We start from the raw sequence: 20,667 nt of genomic DNA, 5'->3' as shown, positions 1-20,667 counted from the left end.
TGCGTATTGTGTTGACACGACAGAAGGTCATAACTTTACACTTGGAGCCATTTAAGTTTAATATGTTATTACGGAACCATATTTGAAAGCTGTCTAGATCGGATTGTACCATAAGTCCAAATGGCGCGAACTGTCCTTGTGCTGAAGGCATAATTTAACATCGTCTGCGTACATAATTACACGCGAATATTTTATTACTAAGGGGAGGTCGTTAATAAATAAGGTAAAAAGAAGCGGACAAAGGTGGCTCCCTTGTGGGACACCGGATGTGACTCGGAGAATACAAGACAGAGAATTTTTAAAAAGGACTTTTGCGTCCTGCCATTCATATAGCTTGAAATCCAATTTAGAAAATCAACAGGGAAACCTAATAGATCAAGTTTCCTTATTGCACAAGTCTTCCGCACAGAATCTGAACACATGTTACCGTAGTGTTTTCAAAAACTAGCGAGGATGGGTAGGAACTTCTTTTTCGCTTAGTGTAGCGGATTCAGTTTAATACCCACAGGCCCATTTTTCCTATTATTGATCTTAGCTTCGAACTCTTATACCACCATACTATCCGGCCAAAAATCACATATGGTCGAAAAAAGCTCGTTTAGGACAGTTATCTTGAAAGATGATATATCCCTAGCGTAAGAGAAGTAAAATTTTTCCACTTTTATATTATCGGCTTTTGTTTTGTCTTGTATATAAGAAAATACATCAGATTATGTTTGATTAGGGGAAAGCCGAGAAACGAAAATTTGTTTCTTTAGTGGAACCACCGCGAGGGGTTTTGGCCCTGCAGATTGCAGTCCGGACTCAATGTTCCCCTGTGCTGGTAAGCTAATCGGGACAGGTAGAACCACTGGTTGAGAGTCCAGTGCAGACAAATCGGAATCTTTAGCAATCACAGCGGATTTATCGGATTGCTCCGAATCTTTTTTAGCTGCCGATCTTAACAACATATGCTTATTTGTTGCGATTGACAGCTGATCAGTTGTGGAGTCCTGTTGATCATTTGCCCAACAAGCCCCCTCAAAAATAACGTCGACAATTTATAAACATACAAATATTTATTAGTAACTATCATATGTGGGTGGTGTGCATTCTGAGAAGTGTTGACTGATCCAGCATTCGCTGCGAGGATACGGGTAAAACCCAGAAAAACCCGATCAGATCATTGTGATAAAATATGTTTACAAAAATGTAATTTGAAAAATAAAAAAATATTATTCAGCAATCGATTGGTCGTCTAGCAGCAAACTCAATTTGTCTCGTAGCTCCACAAATCTCACATCAGGACACGGTTTTGTATATATGTCAGCCAGTTGATTCTCTGTAGGAATATACTCAAGACAAATCACATTATTCTGAACTTGCTCTCTGGCAAAATGATATTTAATATCAATATGTTTAGCTCGTTTATGACATGAGGGGTTGTTTGCTATGCTAATACAGCCTTGATTGTCTTCGTAAATTTTAATGGGGTTTTCTAGTTTAATGTTAATACTAGTTAATAAAAATTTAAGCCATAGAGCTTCTCTCACGGCTTCAAATAGGGCCATATACTCAGCTTCAGTTGATGAGGCTGCTACTGAGTTCTGTCTCTTTGTATTCCAACAAATGAGATTAAAATCAAACATTTTGAATAAATACGCAGTTGTACTTTTTCTATCAATTTCACTACCACCCCAATCAGAATCCACATAACCAATAATTTTATTTTCAAATGCCAAGTTCTTTTTAAAAATCAATTTCATATCGATAGTGCCCTTCAAATATCTAAGAACTCTTTTTAAGTTCTGCCATAACTCGGAGTTATTTTTGCTACTATATCTGCTCAAGATATTTACTGCAGTAGTTAAATCTAGGCGTGTACAAAGCATTATGTACATTAAACATCCTATGAGGTTACGGCATGGGGTATTGCAGTCTTCATCTGAATTAAGTAATTCATAATTTATTTTGCTAGGTAAAGGAGTTCCAACTGCATTACAATTTACCATGTTAAATTTATTGAAAAATTCTTTTAACATATGCAGATTGGCTTAAATAATTCCAATAATTCCAATAAAATGTTTTATTTCATTTAGGTCAGTCATTCTGAACTTTTCCATTAAATACCTTTTGAAGTTATTGATTCTAGTCATATCTCCTGTAGCTATAACCACATCATCCACATATAAAAATACATATATGTTTTCATTGATGTCACCTTTGTCTAAAATATATATACAGCGATCTACTAGAGAATTTACAAACTCATAATCTTTCAATGCTTGCTCAAATACTTCAAACCAGCATCTAGCCGCTTGCTTGAGTCCGTAAATTGCCTTATTAAATTTACACACATTGTTACTATTGCACATATACCTTGAGGAAGTCCCATATATATTTCCTCTTTTAACATGCCATTTAAGAAAGCTGTTTTTACATCCATTTGATGGACTTTTAAGTTATACTGTCTTGCTAGAGATAATATAAATCGAAAACTTGAAATTCTAGCTACAGGAGCAAATGTCTCTTCATAGTCGACTTGGTACTTTTGAGTGAATCCTCGTGCAACTAATCTAGCTTTGTATTTAATTGGATTTCCAAGTTCATTATATTTAACAGAAAATACCCACCTGCTATCTACAATATTTTTGTTTTAAGGCATTTTTGTAATTGTCCAAGTATTGTTAATTTTATGAGCACTTAACTCTGTATTGATGGCTTCTTCCCTAAAAGATTTATCATCCCTGTTTTGAATTTCATCAAATAAATTCGGGACATCGTTAAATATAGTGTGAGCATTTAAAAAAAATTTATTTAGACTATTATCCTCTTCATTATAGGATATCTGAGGCTTAGTCTTTAATCTCTCACTTCTTCTATTAATCATTTCTATGCCATCATTTTAAATTGGATTATCAATTCCAATTTTATTTAAGTGCTCTGCTGATCATCTCGCTTTCTTTTCTTACTCTCATTCAGAAAATTTTTATTTCTTTCCTTACTATCTTTCAGGAATTGTATGTTGTCACATTCCTTACTCTCATTCAGGAATTCTGTTTGTATTATTTCCCTACTATCATTCTGAAAATTTTTATTTTCACTTTCCTTACTGTCCTTCAGGAATACTTTTTCAAATTTAACAGCTCTAGAATTAACCTTATTGGCATATGGTTATCCCATATCTTTTATTATCTTTTAATTTGCAAAACCAGCACCACGACTTGCTTAGAAAAAAAGAATAAAGAAAAAGTGTGACCACACATGTCAAATATAAGGTAGTGTTGTTAAACGTTATTTTTGTAGTTGAATAGGGTATGTATTCCAACATAGGCATATTAGATTTAGGAATAAAAGTAAAAATCAAGGAAAGAACCTTAGATTTGCCTTTAGACAGAATAATAATACACCAAATAGAATAAATAATAATTGGCCTCAAAACGGGAACTTGGGTGCGAATAACAATTGGAATTTTAATAAGAATTCCAAAGTTCAACCACCACCAGAACCTATGGAAGTAGACAGCTCCATAAGAGTTCAAAATCGTCTATTCGCTTCAAATATTTATTGTGAATGATCTTGAGTACAATATAACTGCTCGCAGGCAGCCAAATTACATGCTAATAAAGAGAGTCTCACAATAAGAGAAAAAAGCTTTTGGTTACCGCGACCAAAAGAGCGAGATACAATTTCTGAACATATGCCACTTCCTCTGCTGCCATGGAAAGTGCCACATACTCTGTCTCTGTGCTGCTTAGAGAAACCTTTGATTGTTTCTTTGAGTCCCACGTAAAGGCAGCTCCTGCTGCAATACATGCCCATCCAGTAAAGGATTTTCGGTCCGTGATGTCACCAGCCCAATCCGCGTCAGCATAGCAATGAATAGGCACACCAGTACGCTCGTAGTGTAACTGTAAATCAGCTGTGCCCCTCAAGTATCGCAGAACTCGCTTTGCACCGGCTTCGTGCTCTTTATGTGGGTCAGAGTTCCGTTGTGATAGTTTTATAACCGAATGCATAATATCAGGTCGAGTTGTGATTGCCAGATACATTAATGAGCCAATCAGCGATTGATAGCTGACTTGATTCACCTTCTGACAATCGGCCTTGTCACATTTTACTTCAAAGCCTACTTCCAGTGGGATGAGATTCGGCTTACAATCCTGCATTGAGTAATCATTGAGAAGGCTCTTCATATATTGCTTGTGGCCAGTCCTGATGCCACAAGCTTCTCTGTCACGTTCAATTTCGATACCCAGGAAATGTCTTAGCTCGCCCCGTCTACGACATCGAGTTCTTTTGAAATTGATGCTTTAATATCGCACAGGTCCTCCATGCTTGAACTGGCTATGATACGGTCATCAACGTACACTACAACAAGGCTCTTACTTTTTCCAGAATTACGGGTGTAAACACATGGCTCGCTAAGACATGAAGAAAACCCAATCCTTTGCAGTACTTCATTCAGTAGTTTATTCCATTCTCGGCCGCTCTGCTTCAGTCCATATATAGATTTGTGTAGCCTAAGCACCTTCTATGGATATCGTTCATCGATGAACCCCTCTGGCTGCCTCATCGTGAAGATCACCATTCAAATATGCGAGACGAGACGTCCATTTGGTGCATGTACAGTCCGTTTTCCACCACCAAAGCAATTACTAGTTTGATTGATGAGTAGCTTGCCACTGGTGAGAACGTATCCGTGAAGTTAACGCAGTATCGCTGAGCGCACCCTTTTTCGACAAGTCGAGACTTAAAGCGCTCGACCTTGCCCATCTTGTTACGCTTCACTGCAAAGACCCATTTTGACCCAATGGCCTTCTCACCTGCCGGCAAGTCCACCAATGACCAGGTTTTATTCTCACGTAGGCTCTCCAACTTCTTCTGCATTGAGGTTCTCTATTCCTCAGAGTTTCTTATGGTTAAAGACTCCTTGACGCTTGTTGGAATCGGAACATCATCCGTACTCATGCCGTTGACCATGTTGTATTGTTTTCGCGGTCTTCCAGGTTTACCAGTGTAAATCTTCTTCGGCCGTCCAGGTCCTCTGACTGCGGTGGCTTCATTGTCTTCAGTGGATGACGCTTCTCCCTCTGAATCGTGTTGCTCGACAGACGCAACGTCGTCATCGTGTTTATCTGACACCTGGAAAACATCATCTTGTTTCTTACCCTCAGCAACACAGAATGAAAGGTGCTGCATCTCCACAAGTTGAATATCGGGAGAAAGTACTGTTTGCCCTGCCGTCATACCATCATCCTGGTCGTTTTCAAATACAATTACGTCACGAGCAACACAGACATTCTTCCTGGTAGGATTGAACAGGCGAGATCCCTTAGAAGCATCAGAGTATCCAACTAAAATATTTTCTTCGCCCTTCGCATTAAACTTCTTCTTAGTGGCTTTGTTCAGCACGATAGCCTTCGACCCAAAAATCTTCAGGTGGGACACATATGGCTTTCTTCCAGTCCAAGACTCGACTCAGCGCGATTGCGTAGGTAAGCAGCAGTATTGATAGCTTCAGCACATAGTGAGTCGCAGTCTCCTGCGTGAATCATCATAGTCCTTGCCATCTCGACCAATGTTCGGTTAGCGCTCTCCGTTACACCGTTTTGTTGTGGGGTGTGCGGTACTGTCAATTGTCTCTTTACGCCGTTTTCTGTTAAGTTAGATTGAATCGCTTTACTCAAATACTCACGCCCGTTATCGCTCCTTAATGCTTTCAACTTCTTGCTGCTTTGGTTTTCGGCAAATGCTTTAAACTCCTTGAATTTGGCCAGTATTTCATCTCTCGTCTTTATAAAATACACAAACATGTATTTCGATTTTTCATCTATAAAGGTGACAAAATAGCGTGCACCTCCAACAGAAGTCGCTTGCATTGGACCACAGTACATGCATATCACTATGTACTAGCTCCAGTTCTTCAATTGTGCGAATTCCAGAGGCTTTTGGGAAACTCTTCACACATATTTTGCTTTTTGCGCAACTCAGTCATTTTCTTTTGCGCCACTTAAATATTTTTTCTTTGGTCCGAGTTCCATTGCTTGTTTGATCATTTTGTTCAAGCTTGCAAAGTTTAAATGACCGAATCTCTGGTGCCACTATTGCCGAAGTGTCAAGAGATATGACAACGCGGGAGGTGACTAGCTCGGTCATAGGCCTCAAACATAGATTTAAGAATAAAACTCAGCTGCATTTACCAACGCAGACTACGGTGTCTTACAAGCGCTGCAGTCACAGATGTTTCCCAAGATGTTGTCGGAAAGATCTGTGAAATTGATGCAAGAACAAGGAGAGCTGCAGAACAAAATGCAAGCCATCAAGGAAAAGGCATCTATACCAGCAATAGAAGTATTGGTAGTCCGATTTACTACTAACAACAATGCGCTGGTAAAATTGGGAATTGGCGATCATAAATATTTTAATGATAAAATATTTATGAAAACTATGGATGCTAACAAGGATGCAAGGAGTCACTATTAAAGGTAGAAACACTTGAAGAAAATATACCAAGCGGATCAAAATTATGTGATGCCGCATCAGCTCCAGTCCAGTTGATAATCTGGTTCAACTGGTGGATAGAAGAGCGGACAGGGTGAGGCAACAGAGATTGAACTAGTCAAGCAGAGATTGAACTAGTCATGCAGCTGGTAATGATGAAAAGTCATTAGTCCAACGTGACGGACACACTGAAACTGCTTGAAAACAAGTATGACAGAACTGCTCTTGATCAAGATGAGGCAGACATTCTGCAATCTGAAGTTGCCGCACTAGAGATGGTACTTTAAATGAAGTTGGAACAGTTCAAAAGTTTCAACTACGACGTGCCAGAACTCCCAAAAGTGGACCTTCCAATGGAAATGCCAAGGAATGGCCAACATTTAACGAGCTGTTCTCTGAGCTAATAGACAACAGGAAGGATCTCAGCAACACAAGGAAGCTGGGATATTTAAGAGCCTGATTAAAAGGAGAAGCTCAAATGGTGGTTAGCCATTTGATAACGGGATCAGCCGCTAGCTATACAGCAGCTTGGGAGCTTATCTGCAAACGCTATGAGAATAGCAGAAAAATATTCTCCCAACACTTCAACAAATTAATGGAACTGGAGTGCTTGCTGCCCATGATGAGAAAAATTTAAGGAAGTTTTTGGATACTGCGACTGAGAGCATATTCATCATAAAGGAAAAAGGGAAAATAGAAAGCTCTGCTGACGTAATTTTAGCAGAAATTTTACTGCGGAAATTTTCGCCAGAAGCCTTACAGCAGTATGAACATCATGTAAAAAAGGCAAGAGCTATACAGTCCTTGCAAGACGTACTGGAGTTTATTGAGCAACAATACAACTCAGTAAATGCCATTACGAAAAATACCGCTCAGCTTACTACAAGAAAAGTGTAAGTTAGATCGTGTGCCTTTTGCTCTAAGGATGGCCACGATATGATAAAGTGTCTCAAATGCAGAGCACAACCAATTGAAAAAAGAAAAGAATTCGTTCAAAAGAACAGCATGTGCTTTAGATGCAATCAAGGCCAAGACACACTATTGGCTACAGCTGTTGTTTTAGTGAAAAAAAAAGCTGCAGGTTACAACGAGTTGAGGGCGCTTATTGACGGTGGATCCCAGAAGAAGCCGATTTCAGAGGAAGCAGCACAAATATTAAGGATTCCCAGAATAAGGAGTACTATAGAGGTCGAAGGTATCTCCCAGACTAGTCAAAAAATAGCGTCCACCTGACGATCAAACCAAAAATTCCAAGCAGCTTCAAAACATCAACGGAAGCATTGGTTTTACCAACACTCCATAGAGCCCTTCCCAGCAAAAAGTTTGATATTGATATCAACAAAGAGAGGGCTACAGGCTAGCAGATCCACGATTCAACGAGCCAAGCAGAATTGACATGGTGATAGGTGTGGATCTATTTCCCCTGAATATGATGGAGAAAATCAAAACCGTAAATAGAATCATGGGACAAAAAACCAGATTTGGATGGATTGTGTCCGGAAATATAACTCGAGCAGCAAAGCAAAAAATGATACGATTACAGACAATGCAGAATGCGAAAGAAAATTCCAAGAAACAACTGTCACCAACGAGGAAGGCAGATTTGTGGTTTCAATTCCATTCCACAAAGAGGCAAAGCTGGGAGACTCTCGCAAACAGACAATGGCAAGGCTTATGCAAATGGAAAAGAAGTTTCAAAGAAACCCAAAGAACTGGGCTGCATACAACGAATTCATGAAAGAATACCTTAAGATGGGACATATGGAATCTGTAAAGACAACGGGTCAAGGTATATACTATTTACCCCATCAAGCAATCATCAGGCCTGGAAGCTTAACTAAGAAGCTACGAGTAGTTTTTGACGCATCCGCAAAGACGACAAATGGACTAAGACTAAAGAAAAACAATTCCAAAGTTGGAATTATGTGCTGCGCATTTATTAGCAAAGTTATTAGCGAAGGTACAGGCTTTATGGAGCAACAAGATCACAACGCATGCATGGAGTGATTCGCAAATTACTATTGCTTGGATACAGAACAAGCGCAGCAAAGATAAGTTCGTCAGAACTAGAGTGGACGAAATCAATAAACTAATTCCCAATGTCAAATGGAATTACGTTTAATCGGAAGACAATCCAGCAGACGTGTCTTCAAGAGGGATATCACCGCAAGCTCTTAAAATCTGTGAAATTTGGTGGAGAGGACCTAATTGGCTAGCTATAGATGCACAACACTGGCCAACTCAAAAGGAATCGGAAATTGTTGTGGTATCCATTGATAGAATCCGAATATCTTCAAAATCATCTCTTATCGAAGTATTCATCGATCGATAAACTTCTTAGAGTAATGGCGTATGTATTACGCTTCATAACAAAGCTGACAGGAAAATTACAACAGCCGTCACATCTTACGGTGGAGGAATTAAAGCTACAACAACAGCTGGATTTTGGACACGAAGTTAGACTACTCAAAAACAAAAGACCATTAGACCCAAAGAGTAAGTTACAGGCGCTAAATCCGTTTTTGGATAGTAATAGCGTACTTCGAGTTGGTGGACGATTACAAAACGCAATGATACCCTATAATGTAAAACATCCAATTATACTGGATAAGTTACATTTGACTTGGTTAATTGCAAAGGATGCTCATAAAGAAACTCTTCATGGCGGAATGAAGAACTTATATTCAGAGGGAGTTCTGGATATTTGGCATACAAAATTCTTAAAGAAATATTTAAGGGAATGTATTGTATGCATACGATACAAGCAAGAGATGTCCAGTCAACTGATGGGAAATTTACCAGTTTATCGAGTAACGGCTGATTACTCGTTTCTAAATACTGGAATCGACTACGCCGGACCGTTTCAGATTCGAAGCTCAAAGGGAAGAGGTCAAAAAACGTATAAAGGATACATTTGTGTATTTGTTTGTATGGCAACAAAAGCGATACATCTGGAAGCTGTTAGCGACCTTTCGTCAGACAAATTCCTGGAGGCTCTTCGACGGTTCTATGCAAGACGAGGCAAGAGTGAGAACCTATACTCAGATAATGGAAAAAACTTCGTGGGAGCTTCAAGAGAATTGGACAAAGAATTTGTAGCTGCCATTAAAAACAATAATGAGTTAGCACCTACGCTAGAAAAAGAAGGCATCAAATGGCGCTTTATTCCCCCGGGAAGCCCCCACATGGGAGGTTTTACGGTGTAAAATCAGCATCACCTTAAACGAGTTATTGGTGAAAACAGATTTACATATGAAGAATTTTTATCGCTGCTATGTCAAATCGAAGCAGTGCTAAACTCGCGTCCATTAGTCACTGTAAGGAGCGAAAACGATGGTGATGACATATTAACGCCGGGTCATTTTCCGGTGGGAAGACCTCTAATTGGGTCTCCTGAAAATTTTGACGATAGTAAGACAATAAGCTCTTTGGATAGATGGAAGCATATTCAACGCATCAGAGATTATTTTTGGAAGAATTGGAAAGAGGAGTATCTGGTGTCATTCCAACAGCGAACCAAATGGCGAAAAGAAAAGCCAAATCTGAAGGAGGGACAGCTGGATATTATAAAACATGAGAACACTCACCCTGCAAGATGGCCAATGGGGAGAAACATTAGTACGACTAAAGGACAAGATGATAAAGTCCGGGTAGTCACGGTTAAAACAAACGATTCGGAAGTAAAAAGATCGCTAAACAAGATCTGTCAACTTCCTGTTAGCGAAGCAAAACCAGCTGGAGCTTCAACGCCATTTATATCCGGAGGCAACGCATAAATGAGAGCCGACTAGTGGCCGTAAACTATTTTTTGGCAATTCGCCAAGCTGTACAGTTGAACAGAGCACAGAGAATGATTTCTCGGTATTTAAGTTTTCGATCTCCCATGTTCTCCTTTCCTTTGCCTACAGTTTACAGCTTTGTGGCCGCTGCGACCACAGTTCCAACAATTAACTGTTCCTTTCCCGTTAAACAGTTGCTGACTATTTACTTGCACACTCTTCTTCATGTCACTTTTCGGTTTTTGTTTCGCAGACCGAATTCCAAATGCACTTTATTCGCTCTTTGCATAATGTTCTCCATACGCCTTTGCCCTTCGTCTTGTAATTTTATTTTTAACATTTTTAATGTGGGCACCTCATCGCGGGTTTCTATTGCAACTACGAAACATTCAAAACGAATACTATGGACCTCTTCTTCTATCACCAATTGGATTTCTTTTAGTTTTGCAACATACATATTTACATATAGGATAGGATATTATTTACATAATATCCTAAGCACGCCGACATTGAATTATCCGTCATTAATAAAACTAATAGTTCGGGATCTGAAAATCCTGAGCACGCCAGCGTAGATTTATCCGCTAATAAACAGTTTGGGATCGAAAAATCCTGAACAAGCCTAATAAATCGAATAGTTTAGGATCCACAAATCCTGAGCACGCCGTCGTTGAGTTCTCCGACAATGAAAGAATAATAACCTAAATATAATCAAATCAAATAAAAGATTTTGAAAATAAAGTTATGAATAAAATTGAAAAGGAAATAAAAATAAATATTTTTTTTTTTTTTTTTTTGGATGTATTAATTTAAAACTGTCCTTCGCGGACAATCATTAAATTTGATGACTAAACTTAACGGTAGAGAATTAATTGATTACATAAATTGTTGCGAAACTATACAATAACTGTCGAAATAAAAAAAATAAATAAAATAAAAATAAATATGCAAATTCCTTTCCGTACCGATATTCGAGGAGAAATAAATAATAATAAGACAGGGCAATTTATAGCAAACAATACCCTTATGCCTTATGTCGGTCTCAGATTTCGTTAATAATGAAATCGATAGAATGCTAAAAGAACAAATTATTAGACTAAGTAGAAGCCCAGCCTTAGTAGTGCCCAAGAAAGGTCAAAACGAAGACGGATCTCCAAAACATCGACTAGTTATGGACTATAAAAAATTAAACGAAAGCACAATACCTGACAGATACCCGATGCAAGATCCAAAACATTTCTCAACAATTGATCTGGAATCAGGATTCGACAAAATTTTAATGAAAAATTCAGATATTGAAAAAACTGCTTTCTCTATAAATAAAGGAAAATTTGAATTCTTACTTATGCCATTTGGGTTAACAAACGACCCTAGAATATTTCAAAGAGCAATGGTTGACATATTGAGAGAACAAGTCGGAAAAACTTGTCATGTTTATATGGATGATATAATAATCTTTTCTAATACAATTGAACAACATTATACTGATTAATTCAAATAATATATATTTTACAAATAGAAAATATGAAATTCTTTAAATTAGAAACAGCATTTATTGGTTATATTGTTTCCCACAATGTAATTAAAACAAATCCTGAGAAAATTTTCACAATTATGAATTATCCGATTCCACAAAGCATTAGAGAGCTTCGAAGTTTTCTAGGCCTCACCGGCTATTACCGTTAATTTGTCCGAAATTATGCAAAAATTGCCAAACCTCTAACCAAATAATTAGGAGGAGATAATCGAAAAATTTCTAGGAGAATGTCTACAAAAATTACAATACAGTTAGACCACCCAGTTGTTAAAGCTTTTAACGAACTTAAAGATAATTTAATAGCACAAGTGGAATTAGTTCAACCAGATTATATAAAAAAATTCAGGCAGACGCATCAGATGTAGCTATCGGATCAGTTTTATCACAGGATAATAAACCAATTACTTTCATATCCAAAACCAAAAATAAAAAAGAATTGTTGGCAATAGTTTGGGCCCTTAAAAATCTCAGGAATTACTTATATGGTGTAATTGGTATAGAAATACAAAAAGACCATTAATCTTTATCTTTCACAATCTCAGATAAAAACACGAACGTAGAAATGAAAAGATGGTACTCCTTTATAGAAAGTTTCACCCCGAAAAAAATATATAAACCAGGAACAACTAATGTAGTAGCTGACTCATTATCTCGAATAAAAATAAATAATATTACTAACAGCGATTTAGAACAATCAAACTCAGATCAAAATACACAGCATTTTGCCGAAAGTAGTTTTGAAAATGTAATACAGGAGAGCCAAAAACCGTTAAATCAGTTTCAACAACAACTGTTATTAACAATGGGGAGGTATACAATACATGAGTCATTGAATGTTTTTGATAAGACACGATATATAATTGTATATGATACGCCAGAAAACCTAACAGAAATATTAAGGGAGTATCTAAAACCATACATAACGGTAGGAATTCATTGCACTTTAGAAGATCTTTATCATAACCAATTACCATTAAAAAATAACTTTACCAACAAATTTCTTTATACTAAAATATTTCTACAAGACGTGGAAAATAATGAAGATAAGGCTATCATAATAGAAGAAACACATAGTCGTGCTCACAGAGGACTAGACGAAAATTATAAACAAATCAATAGATTATTTTATTGGCCAAATTTATTTATCAAATTAAAGGAATACATAAAAAATTGTACAATTTGCAACGAAAATAAATACAACCGGCATCCTATTAAAATTCCTATTGGGGAAGCTCCTATACCAACTAAAGAAGGAGAGAATTTACACATAGACATTTATTACGCGCAAAGTCTTATTTTCTTAACCTGTATTGACGCATATTCAAAATTCCTGGTTGTAAAAGAAATTCAAAATAAACTAAACATCGAGAATAAAGTAATGGAATTACTCCAACAGTTTCCCCACGCCAAAGTAATTATGACTGATAATGAACCGAGCTTCACCTCTGCTCAATTTAAATCCTTTGCACAAAGATGTGGTTTAACTCTACATTTCGCCGACCCCAGAAACAGTACCTCGAACGGACGGACAAGTAGAAAGGGCACATTCAACATTAACAGAATTAGCTCGTTGTATAAAGGAAGAATTTAAACTCGCTGACAATTCTGAAATAATTATTATAGAGCATTTATTCTACAACAAACTAAAAACCTTTTGATATTCTCTAGGTCAAAAGAAAAAGAATATCATGTAGGTCAATGTAGGTTTATGAAAAGAAACACGAAGAAAGAAATAAGCTAAAAACTAGATACAAAAAACAGGTTGTTAAGGAAAACTTACATTACAAAGTTATAATCAATAATAGAAACAGAACTATTCACAAAGACAACATTAAGTTTTAACAAATACCATACAAATAAAAAAATACCATAAAATACCGTATTTTAACAAATACAATTACCATTTTACCATTTTATAAAGAAATAATCATTTTAGAATTAGGATGTGAAAGAAAGGATACATATATACGGATTCAATAGGAAATAACTTACGAAATACAGATACTGGAATTAATTGTGTCACAAATGATACCAACTAGATCAAAAAGGGGAATAAATGAGTTAGGCACTGTTTGGAAATGGTTAGCTGGAACTCCGGATCACGATGATTTCATTAAAATACAGAATAAAATAAATGATTTAACTGAAAACAATAACTAACAATTTATTTTAAATTCCATATTGTTTAAAGAGATAAAATCACTTTCCGTTCATTTTAAAAACATTTTTATTGATCAAGAATTGCCGTTACGAAAACATCGTTTACGTTTATTAACATTTGACTTACAAAACATTATTGATACTATCACACTGGCCAAAATTGATTTATTCAACACAAGTTTTAAATAATGAAGACATCAAAAGTTTTTGTCTTGCTTTCTTGTTGCTTTGTGTGATTCTCGAGTCTCTATTCTGCGTCTGCGTCCCGTTCTCGTGGCAAAGAACTGATTTCTCCCCGCGTTCGTGCTCAATCGTAAATTCGAAATAAATTAAAAATGTCTCGCAGTTCGTACCTGTTGTGTGTGCTGTTTTTAGGCGCCAGCTGCTTGGTTTTTAGTGCGAGTGCAGCGCGGAACAATCCAAGGGGTTACAAGGCCACGGAGCCGCCCACCACCACCCAGTCCCCGCCGACGGCCAAGGAGTATCTGGACAGTCAAACCGGAATCTCCACATTCGGCATCATCGCCATCATCTTCACCGTTATCGTTCTCTGCCTCGTCTTCTACTACGGCATCATTTGCTACCCCTTACTCTGTCGCGATGAGAAGAAATATCGTTTTATGGACGTATCCTCAGCCATTACCGCCGCCACATCGCGATCCATTCAGTCCATAGGGAACTATCCCGACCAGAAGCACCACCATACGTTGGCCTGATTCGATGTGTGGACACCCGGAGAATAGTGGTTTAGTTGTACTTAACGCATCCCCGACTGTTTCTTTATCTGTTGCTTCTCTTTATCCCGTGCTCAACAAGTTTGGCCTTTTCCCTCCTGCATCTCTGGCCTTTTTTATTTCTTTTGATGCAGGTAGTTTTAGCCGATTACTCACCGCTGTGTCCTCTGTTCTTTTTTTTTTGTGGGACAAACGTTGCCTGGTTGTTTCTTTCGAAATACAAGGGAATTTAGCGATCTTTTTTGTACCGTCTTCACGCAACCCAATATGCATTAAGAATACGAATCGTACTAACAGACGAACTGTTTGTGATGCCTCGAATTTTGCAATACATTTTTAAACGGCGATTCCCGTTTTTTATACACAGGTTGTAAGTAAATCGAAACCAATTACTTAATAAATGTAGGATATTTATTGTTTAGCACAATTTTTTATCTTAGCAATATTTTGATATTATGATAGTTTGCTTATTCTATTAATTATATTAGGTATTTAATAAAAAGATGACTCGTGCCAACACTTCTTGATCTCCGGATATACGACGACTACGCAATTTTGCCTTAATACGGACACGACAACTTTCGGCTTTAAGATCTTTTAACTAACGACTTTCAACCCGCTTTTTTCTACTTCGACTCTCTCTATGCTTGTTCTATTTTCTTATAACTACTTGCGCTCACGACGCTACCCTTTGCGATGATTATCGATCATCGCCTATCGATAACTATTGTTACATAAATATACCATGACAATCATACTTCAAGCGCAAATTTGCCACCACGAATACATTTAAGAAATCTTCAATTTGTGCATTTAGACCAGCATGATTATCCTTCTATATATTGTGTTAAAAAACGCTTTAGAAGTTATCTAGCATTAAGTCTATCAAATTTTATATACAAATATTTTTGGACCTTTTTATGTGAGTTTTACATAAAATAATTGGTTTTACCGCAGCAAACGGTAAAATTCGGACACATAAAGAAATATTAGATCACGAAAAACAGCATGTAATTATTGCAGACTTAATGGACATCTCCATATTCAAAATTGTATTGCATAAAGAACTCTTAATTATTTATATAAAATACCCTGTTATAACAAACAGATGCGAAAATTACTATGCCAGATCCATTTCACATAAAATGCGAAAATACCTTCTATGAAATATATTATTTTAAGAACGAACTTTTTAACAACTATTGTATTATAAGTAAAGATAAGACTTTTTTTACCCGCTTACTAAATGGAGAAAAATAATTTACACTAAAATTCTAGAAAAAAGTAAGAATATAGATATCATTTAAGAAGGTGCCATTCTAATAAATGGACATAATATTGTGAACGATTCTCATTTAAACGGGCCATATTTAATAACATTTAACGGCACAACTACAATAAGTAATATTTCATACACCAATTCAAAAAAACAAAGTACTTGAGTACATAACTACCAACCACTTTAAAAACCTGGAAATATCAGAATATAGAAAATCCAAAAATTCAGAACTTTCTCTTGACAACAATTTTAATTTAATTTATATAATTAATTTTAATTTATATTAAAAATAATAATAATAATAATTTCATTACTATATTAATAATAAAATTCAGATATTATATATTTGTAACCAAACAAAAACGGCCACAACTAGAAAAACCAAATAATGAGGTAGAAATTTTAACGCGGGACGCGTCATTTTAGAAGAAGGAGAGTTTTCCAACCCATAAACATAGCACTCTTCCACAGTTTATAAACAAATTTCAATTCTCAATCTCGTCGGCATTTCCTTTGTCTTTGTTTTTGTCATTGCCTTTGCCAGCACTCAGCTACCCGCTAACATAAGCAACCCAAACTTAACGTAAACACAGCTTCCGCTTGGAGACCAAACCACGGCCGACTTATTGCGCATCAATCAAAAACTGCATCGATCATAATTGCAGTGGAATAATTCCAGCATAAAGCTTTTATCGAAAGTTCGGTAATTTTCCGAAAGAAAAGCTTCTGGCCGAGGTTGATTAGGACTTAGAATTTGAAGATCAGTCTGAATCGGGACGAGATCGTCAACAGCTCGAAGCTAAAGATAAGCTACCAACAAAGTGTCTCGTAATAGTATATGTGAAAAAGTTTATCACCGAATAAATGTTAAATAATAAAAAATTAAATTTATTTTTTAAATAAATAAAGAGTAACAATAATAATTTGCACGATTTATTTGCCTTTGATTACAATTTGTGTGGAAAGGCCTGGAGCGTAAAAAGTCTAAGTATCTCTCTAAAGTGAAATGGAATTATTGTGGAATGTCTGGACTTAATATGACGAATGTCGTGCTCGGCAGATGACAAAAACTCAAGGAAAAAATACCAGCAGAAGTTCAACGCAAGGATCAACAGTCAAAGGACGATCTCGAGGAAACGACCGAGTAATCGAAAAACGCGTTGACATGATGAGTCCGTTCCATTTTGCTTTGATTCTGGCGCTGAATGTTCCTTGATTAAGGAAAGCGTCGCTGAAAAATAGACAAAAAGAACTTGTAACATTGTTAAATTGAACGGCATAAGTAATTATTAACAACTAATATGTAATATAAATATTGATCAATATTATTTTGAGATTTTGTTACTTGTGATTTTGGACAAGTATTTGAAATATGATCTACTAATTGGTCGTGAAATTTTAGGCCAGGGCTTTGGCGTAACCATGGACGCTGACAAATTTCAAATTTACACAACCAAAAGAGTAGAATCGTTACTAATTACCAATTATGAAAATGTAAGAGAATCAAATCGGTAACTTGATGACCTTGATAAGGCAGCTTTGAAAAAATTTTAAAATTTTACAACGGCGGCCATATAGGCTTAGTGAAGAAGAGAAAAGCGAAGTGCGGGGTAAATTTGACGAATTACTAAAAGCTAAGTTTATTCGGCCAAGCTGTTTACCTTTCGCTAGTCGCGCTAGTAAGATTGCAGACAGTATTGGAGACATTAGGTAAGGCTGGATTTTCATTTAATGTAACAAAGTGTTCCTTTTTAACCAAAAAAATAAAGTACCTCGGATTTGCATTAAGCTCAGGCAAAACTCACGAAAAATTCAAGCTTTAAAAGCAAAATGTCTCACAGCTAAGACAATTAATTGGTTTAGCCACATATTTTCGTCAATTCGTGTTAAATTTCTACCAAACAATTAAACCTCTGTATCTTCTCACATCTAAAAAAAAAACCCTGACTTTGGTTACCAGCGCATGAACAAGTACTAATTAAAATAATAACTATATTGACTCAGGCGACAGTTTTAATCATATTCGATACGCAATACCCGATAGAGCTACATACTGATGCACGTCTCCCGCCGAATCTAAATACCATCCATACGAACTGGAGACGTTAGCAGTTGTAAATGCTATTAAACACTTCCGACATTATTTGCAGGGACGCAAATTTATAGTTTATACTGACTGTAATTAAAGGCCATTGGCACAAAACTAGATTTAACACCGAGAGCGCGTTTTTACAGGCACTTGATTTCGAAATAGACTATAGAAAAAACGAGCGAATGGCTCATGTGGATTTTCTCTCTCGGAATTCAGTGCTCGAACAACCTAAAAGTTTGAATAAGGTACCAGAATTACAAATCAATTTGAACGACGTATCCGAAAGTGAGATACCGAGATGAAAGAAATAATTTTAAAGTTAAAGAATAATGAGTTACCAGGAAATCTGGACAAAACATATGAATTGCGAAAGGGAATACTACATAGGAAAATACAGCGATTATTACTGGTTTGAAAATATTTCTAAATATGTGCGTAGATTCGTAGAAATTTTCATCACATGTAAAGTATCTAAGCCGCTTGTAGGAAAAGTGCAGGCTGAGCTGCATACTATTCCTAAAATAGAAATAGCGTGGCATACGATACATATTGACATAACCGGCAAATTGAGCGGTAAGGATGATTTGAAGGAATACATCATTGTCCTTATAGATGCCTTCACCAAGTTTGCTTACTTTTATCACACACTAAATATAGATTCTGAAAGCTGTGAAATAAGCCGTGTCCCTATTTGGTTTACCCACTCGAATTATAGCAGATCAAGAATGTAGTTTCGCAGGTAATAGTTTTCGCGAATTTTACTCCTATCAAAAAATTAAGCTACATTTAATTGCTACTGGTGCAAGTAGAGCGTACGGCCATGTACAACGGGTCATAAGTTCCTTGAAAAATATGCTAACGGCTGTCGAAATTAGTCTGAGATCATGGCAGGATGCGTTGTCTGCAGTGCACCTAGAAATACGTGGTACGATTAATCGTGTGACCAAGTTTAGCCCTTTAGAATTACTGATTGTAATGGAAGCTCAACCTTTTGGCTTGTTGCCGCTAAACGAAGATAATGATGATGAGGTAGACAAAGAAAATTTGAGAAATTAAGCAAAATACGACAAAAGTAATTTGACAAAAAATCTAATCTAGTAAATTTTAAAGTGGTCGCATTGAATACCGCACCATAGCAAAAGAGACTTGTTATGGCGGGGTCGTATGTGTAAAAGGAACTACACAAAAGATAAGTTAAAGTATGTGTAAAAGGAACTACCCAAATTATAAGTTAATTATGTGTAAAAGGAACTACACAAATTTGTTTGGTTTAAAAAGATTAAAAAAAAAGGTGTTAAAGGAATTACACGAATGGTATGATTTATTAAATTTAAATTATTTTACGAAAATTGAAATGATTTAATTATGTTATGGTAAGAATGAAACTGGTTTGAATCGGTAATAATTCGAATGAAAGAAATTCTTCGAAATGTTTAGAGGGTCTTTGAATCCTGAAGCATTGTCACTTGTGTGGTAGAGTTGAGACAACACACGAGGACGTGTATAATGCCAGGAAGGTCGTGTCGCATTATGAATGTATTTTGACCAATGTCACATTATTAACATGGTTTGACCACTTCGCTTACAAGACGCTGTTGCGAAATGATTTTGGTATATTGTGAGGTCATCCTCAGAATTTGACTATAACGTAGAATATGTGAGTGAGGCGACGGCGTTGTCGCGCTGTCGCCGAGTGTAGTCCAGCTAGCGTGTGTGATTCATAGATACATGCAAGAGTCGAACATGAGATCAGTGACATTCAGACGATTGAACACGCCGGTAGGAATTCGCTTCACTCGGAAAGTTTGTGTGTCAATATGGTAGACCAGCCATATAACAACTCTGCGATATATACAATCATACAATTAAACATAAAATAACTGGAAGAACTTCAGCGGATATTTTTATGTGTGCAGGAACACCTGCATACGATACCCAGAAAAATAAAGTAGATAACCTACTTAAGTTAAATAAATCACGAAACGACTTCGAAATAGATATTAGATATAGAAAAGCAACATTAATAAAAACTAAGACAACTAACCCACTTTGGAAAATAGAAGAAATTATACAGATAGATGATAAACATTATGAAGAAAAGAACAGTGGAAGAAAAATTACTCACTATAAATCGAATAAAAAGCAAAAGAAAATTAATGAAAACTTAACATAATTAAACATTCTTGATGATCCTTTATCACTATGATCTACCCGATATGCTCAAGGACAAAGCCTTGAATTAAACACAATTCACACCAAAAATGGCTATCTAATATTTAATACTGGATCAAAAGGCTTACCAACTAATTACGAGTATCATTACTTATCTGTTAATATAACAAAAACAGAACAAACATAACTTAATAAAACAATCAGAGGAACATAAAGCTCTACCCCAAGTAGAAAAATTAAAACAGAAATGAATGGCATAAGAATAGCAAATGTGTAAATAGAATAACAATGTATAAATATCTTTTTGGAATTAGATTCAGCTGATAGCATTAGATCAAGCTGATAAAGAAGACTTAGAATTAAAAATTAGCAATCTGTCTGAAAACAGCGTCCAATGAAGTCACAAAGTTATTAAGTGTGTAGGGATGCTG

The 20,667-nt window shown here is 36.4% G+C and overlaps 1 protein-coding gene across 1 annotated transcript; it reads left to right on the top strand.

Annotated features, from left to right (window-relative positions):
• The first annotated feature begins 14,219 nt into the window (after nucleotides 1–14,219).
• LOC117149960 lies at nucleotides 14,220–14,675 on the top strand. Its single transcript, XM_033316858.1, has one exon. The coding sequence runs from the start codon at nucleotides 14,295–14,297 to the stop codon at nucleotides 14,673–14,675; it is 381 nt and encodes a 126-aa protein (XP_033172749.1). The 5' UTR covers nucleotides 14,220–14,294.
• Nucleotides 14,676–20,667: the final 5,992 nt, after the last annotated feature.

This window comes from Drosophila mauritiana, unplaced genomic scaffold (assembly GCF_004382145.1).
Source record: "Drosophila mauritiana strain mau12 unplaced genomic scaffold, ASM438214v1 Y_05, whole genome shotgun sequence".
Lineage (NCBI taxonomy): Eukaryota > Metazoa > Arthropoda > Insecta > Diptera > Drosophilidae > Drosophila > Drosophila mauritiana.
Note: the sequence above shows the minus strand (reverse complement) of the source record. Positions and strands in the feature narration are given on the sequence as shown.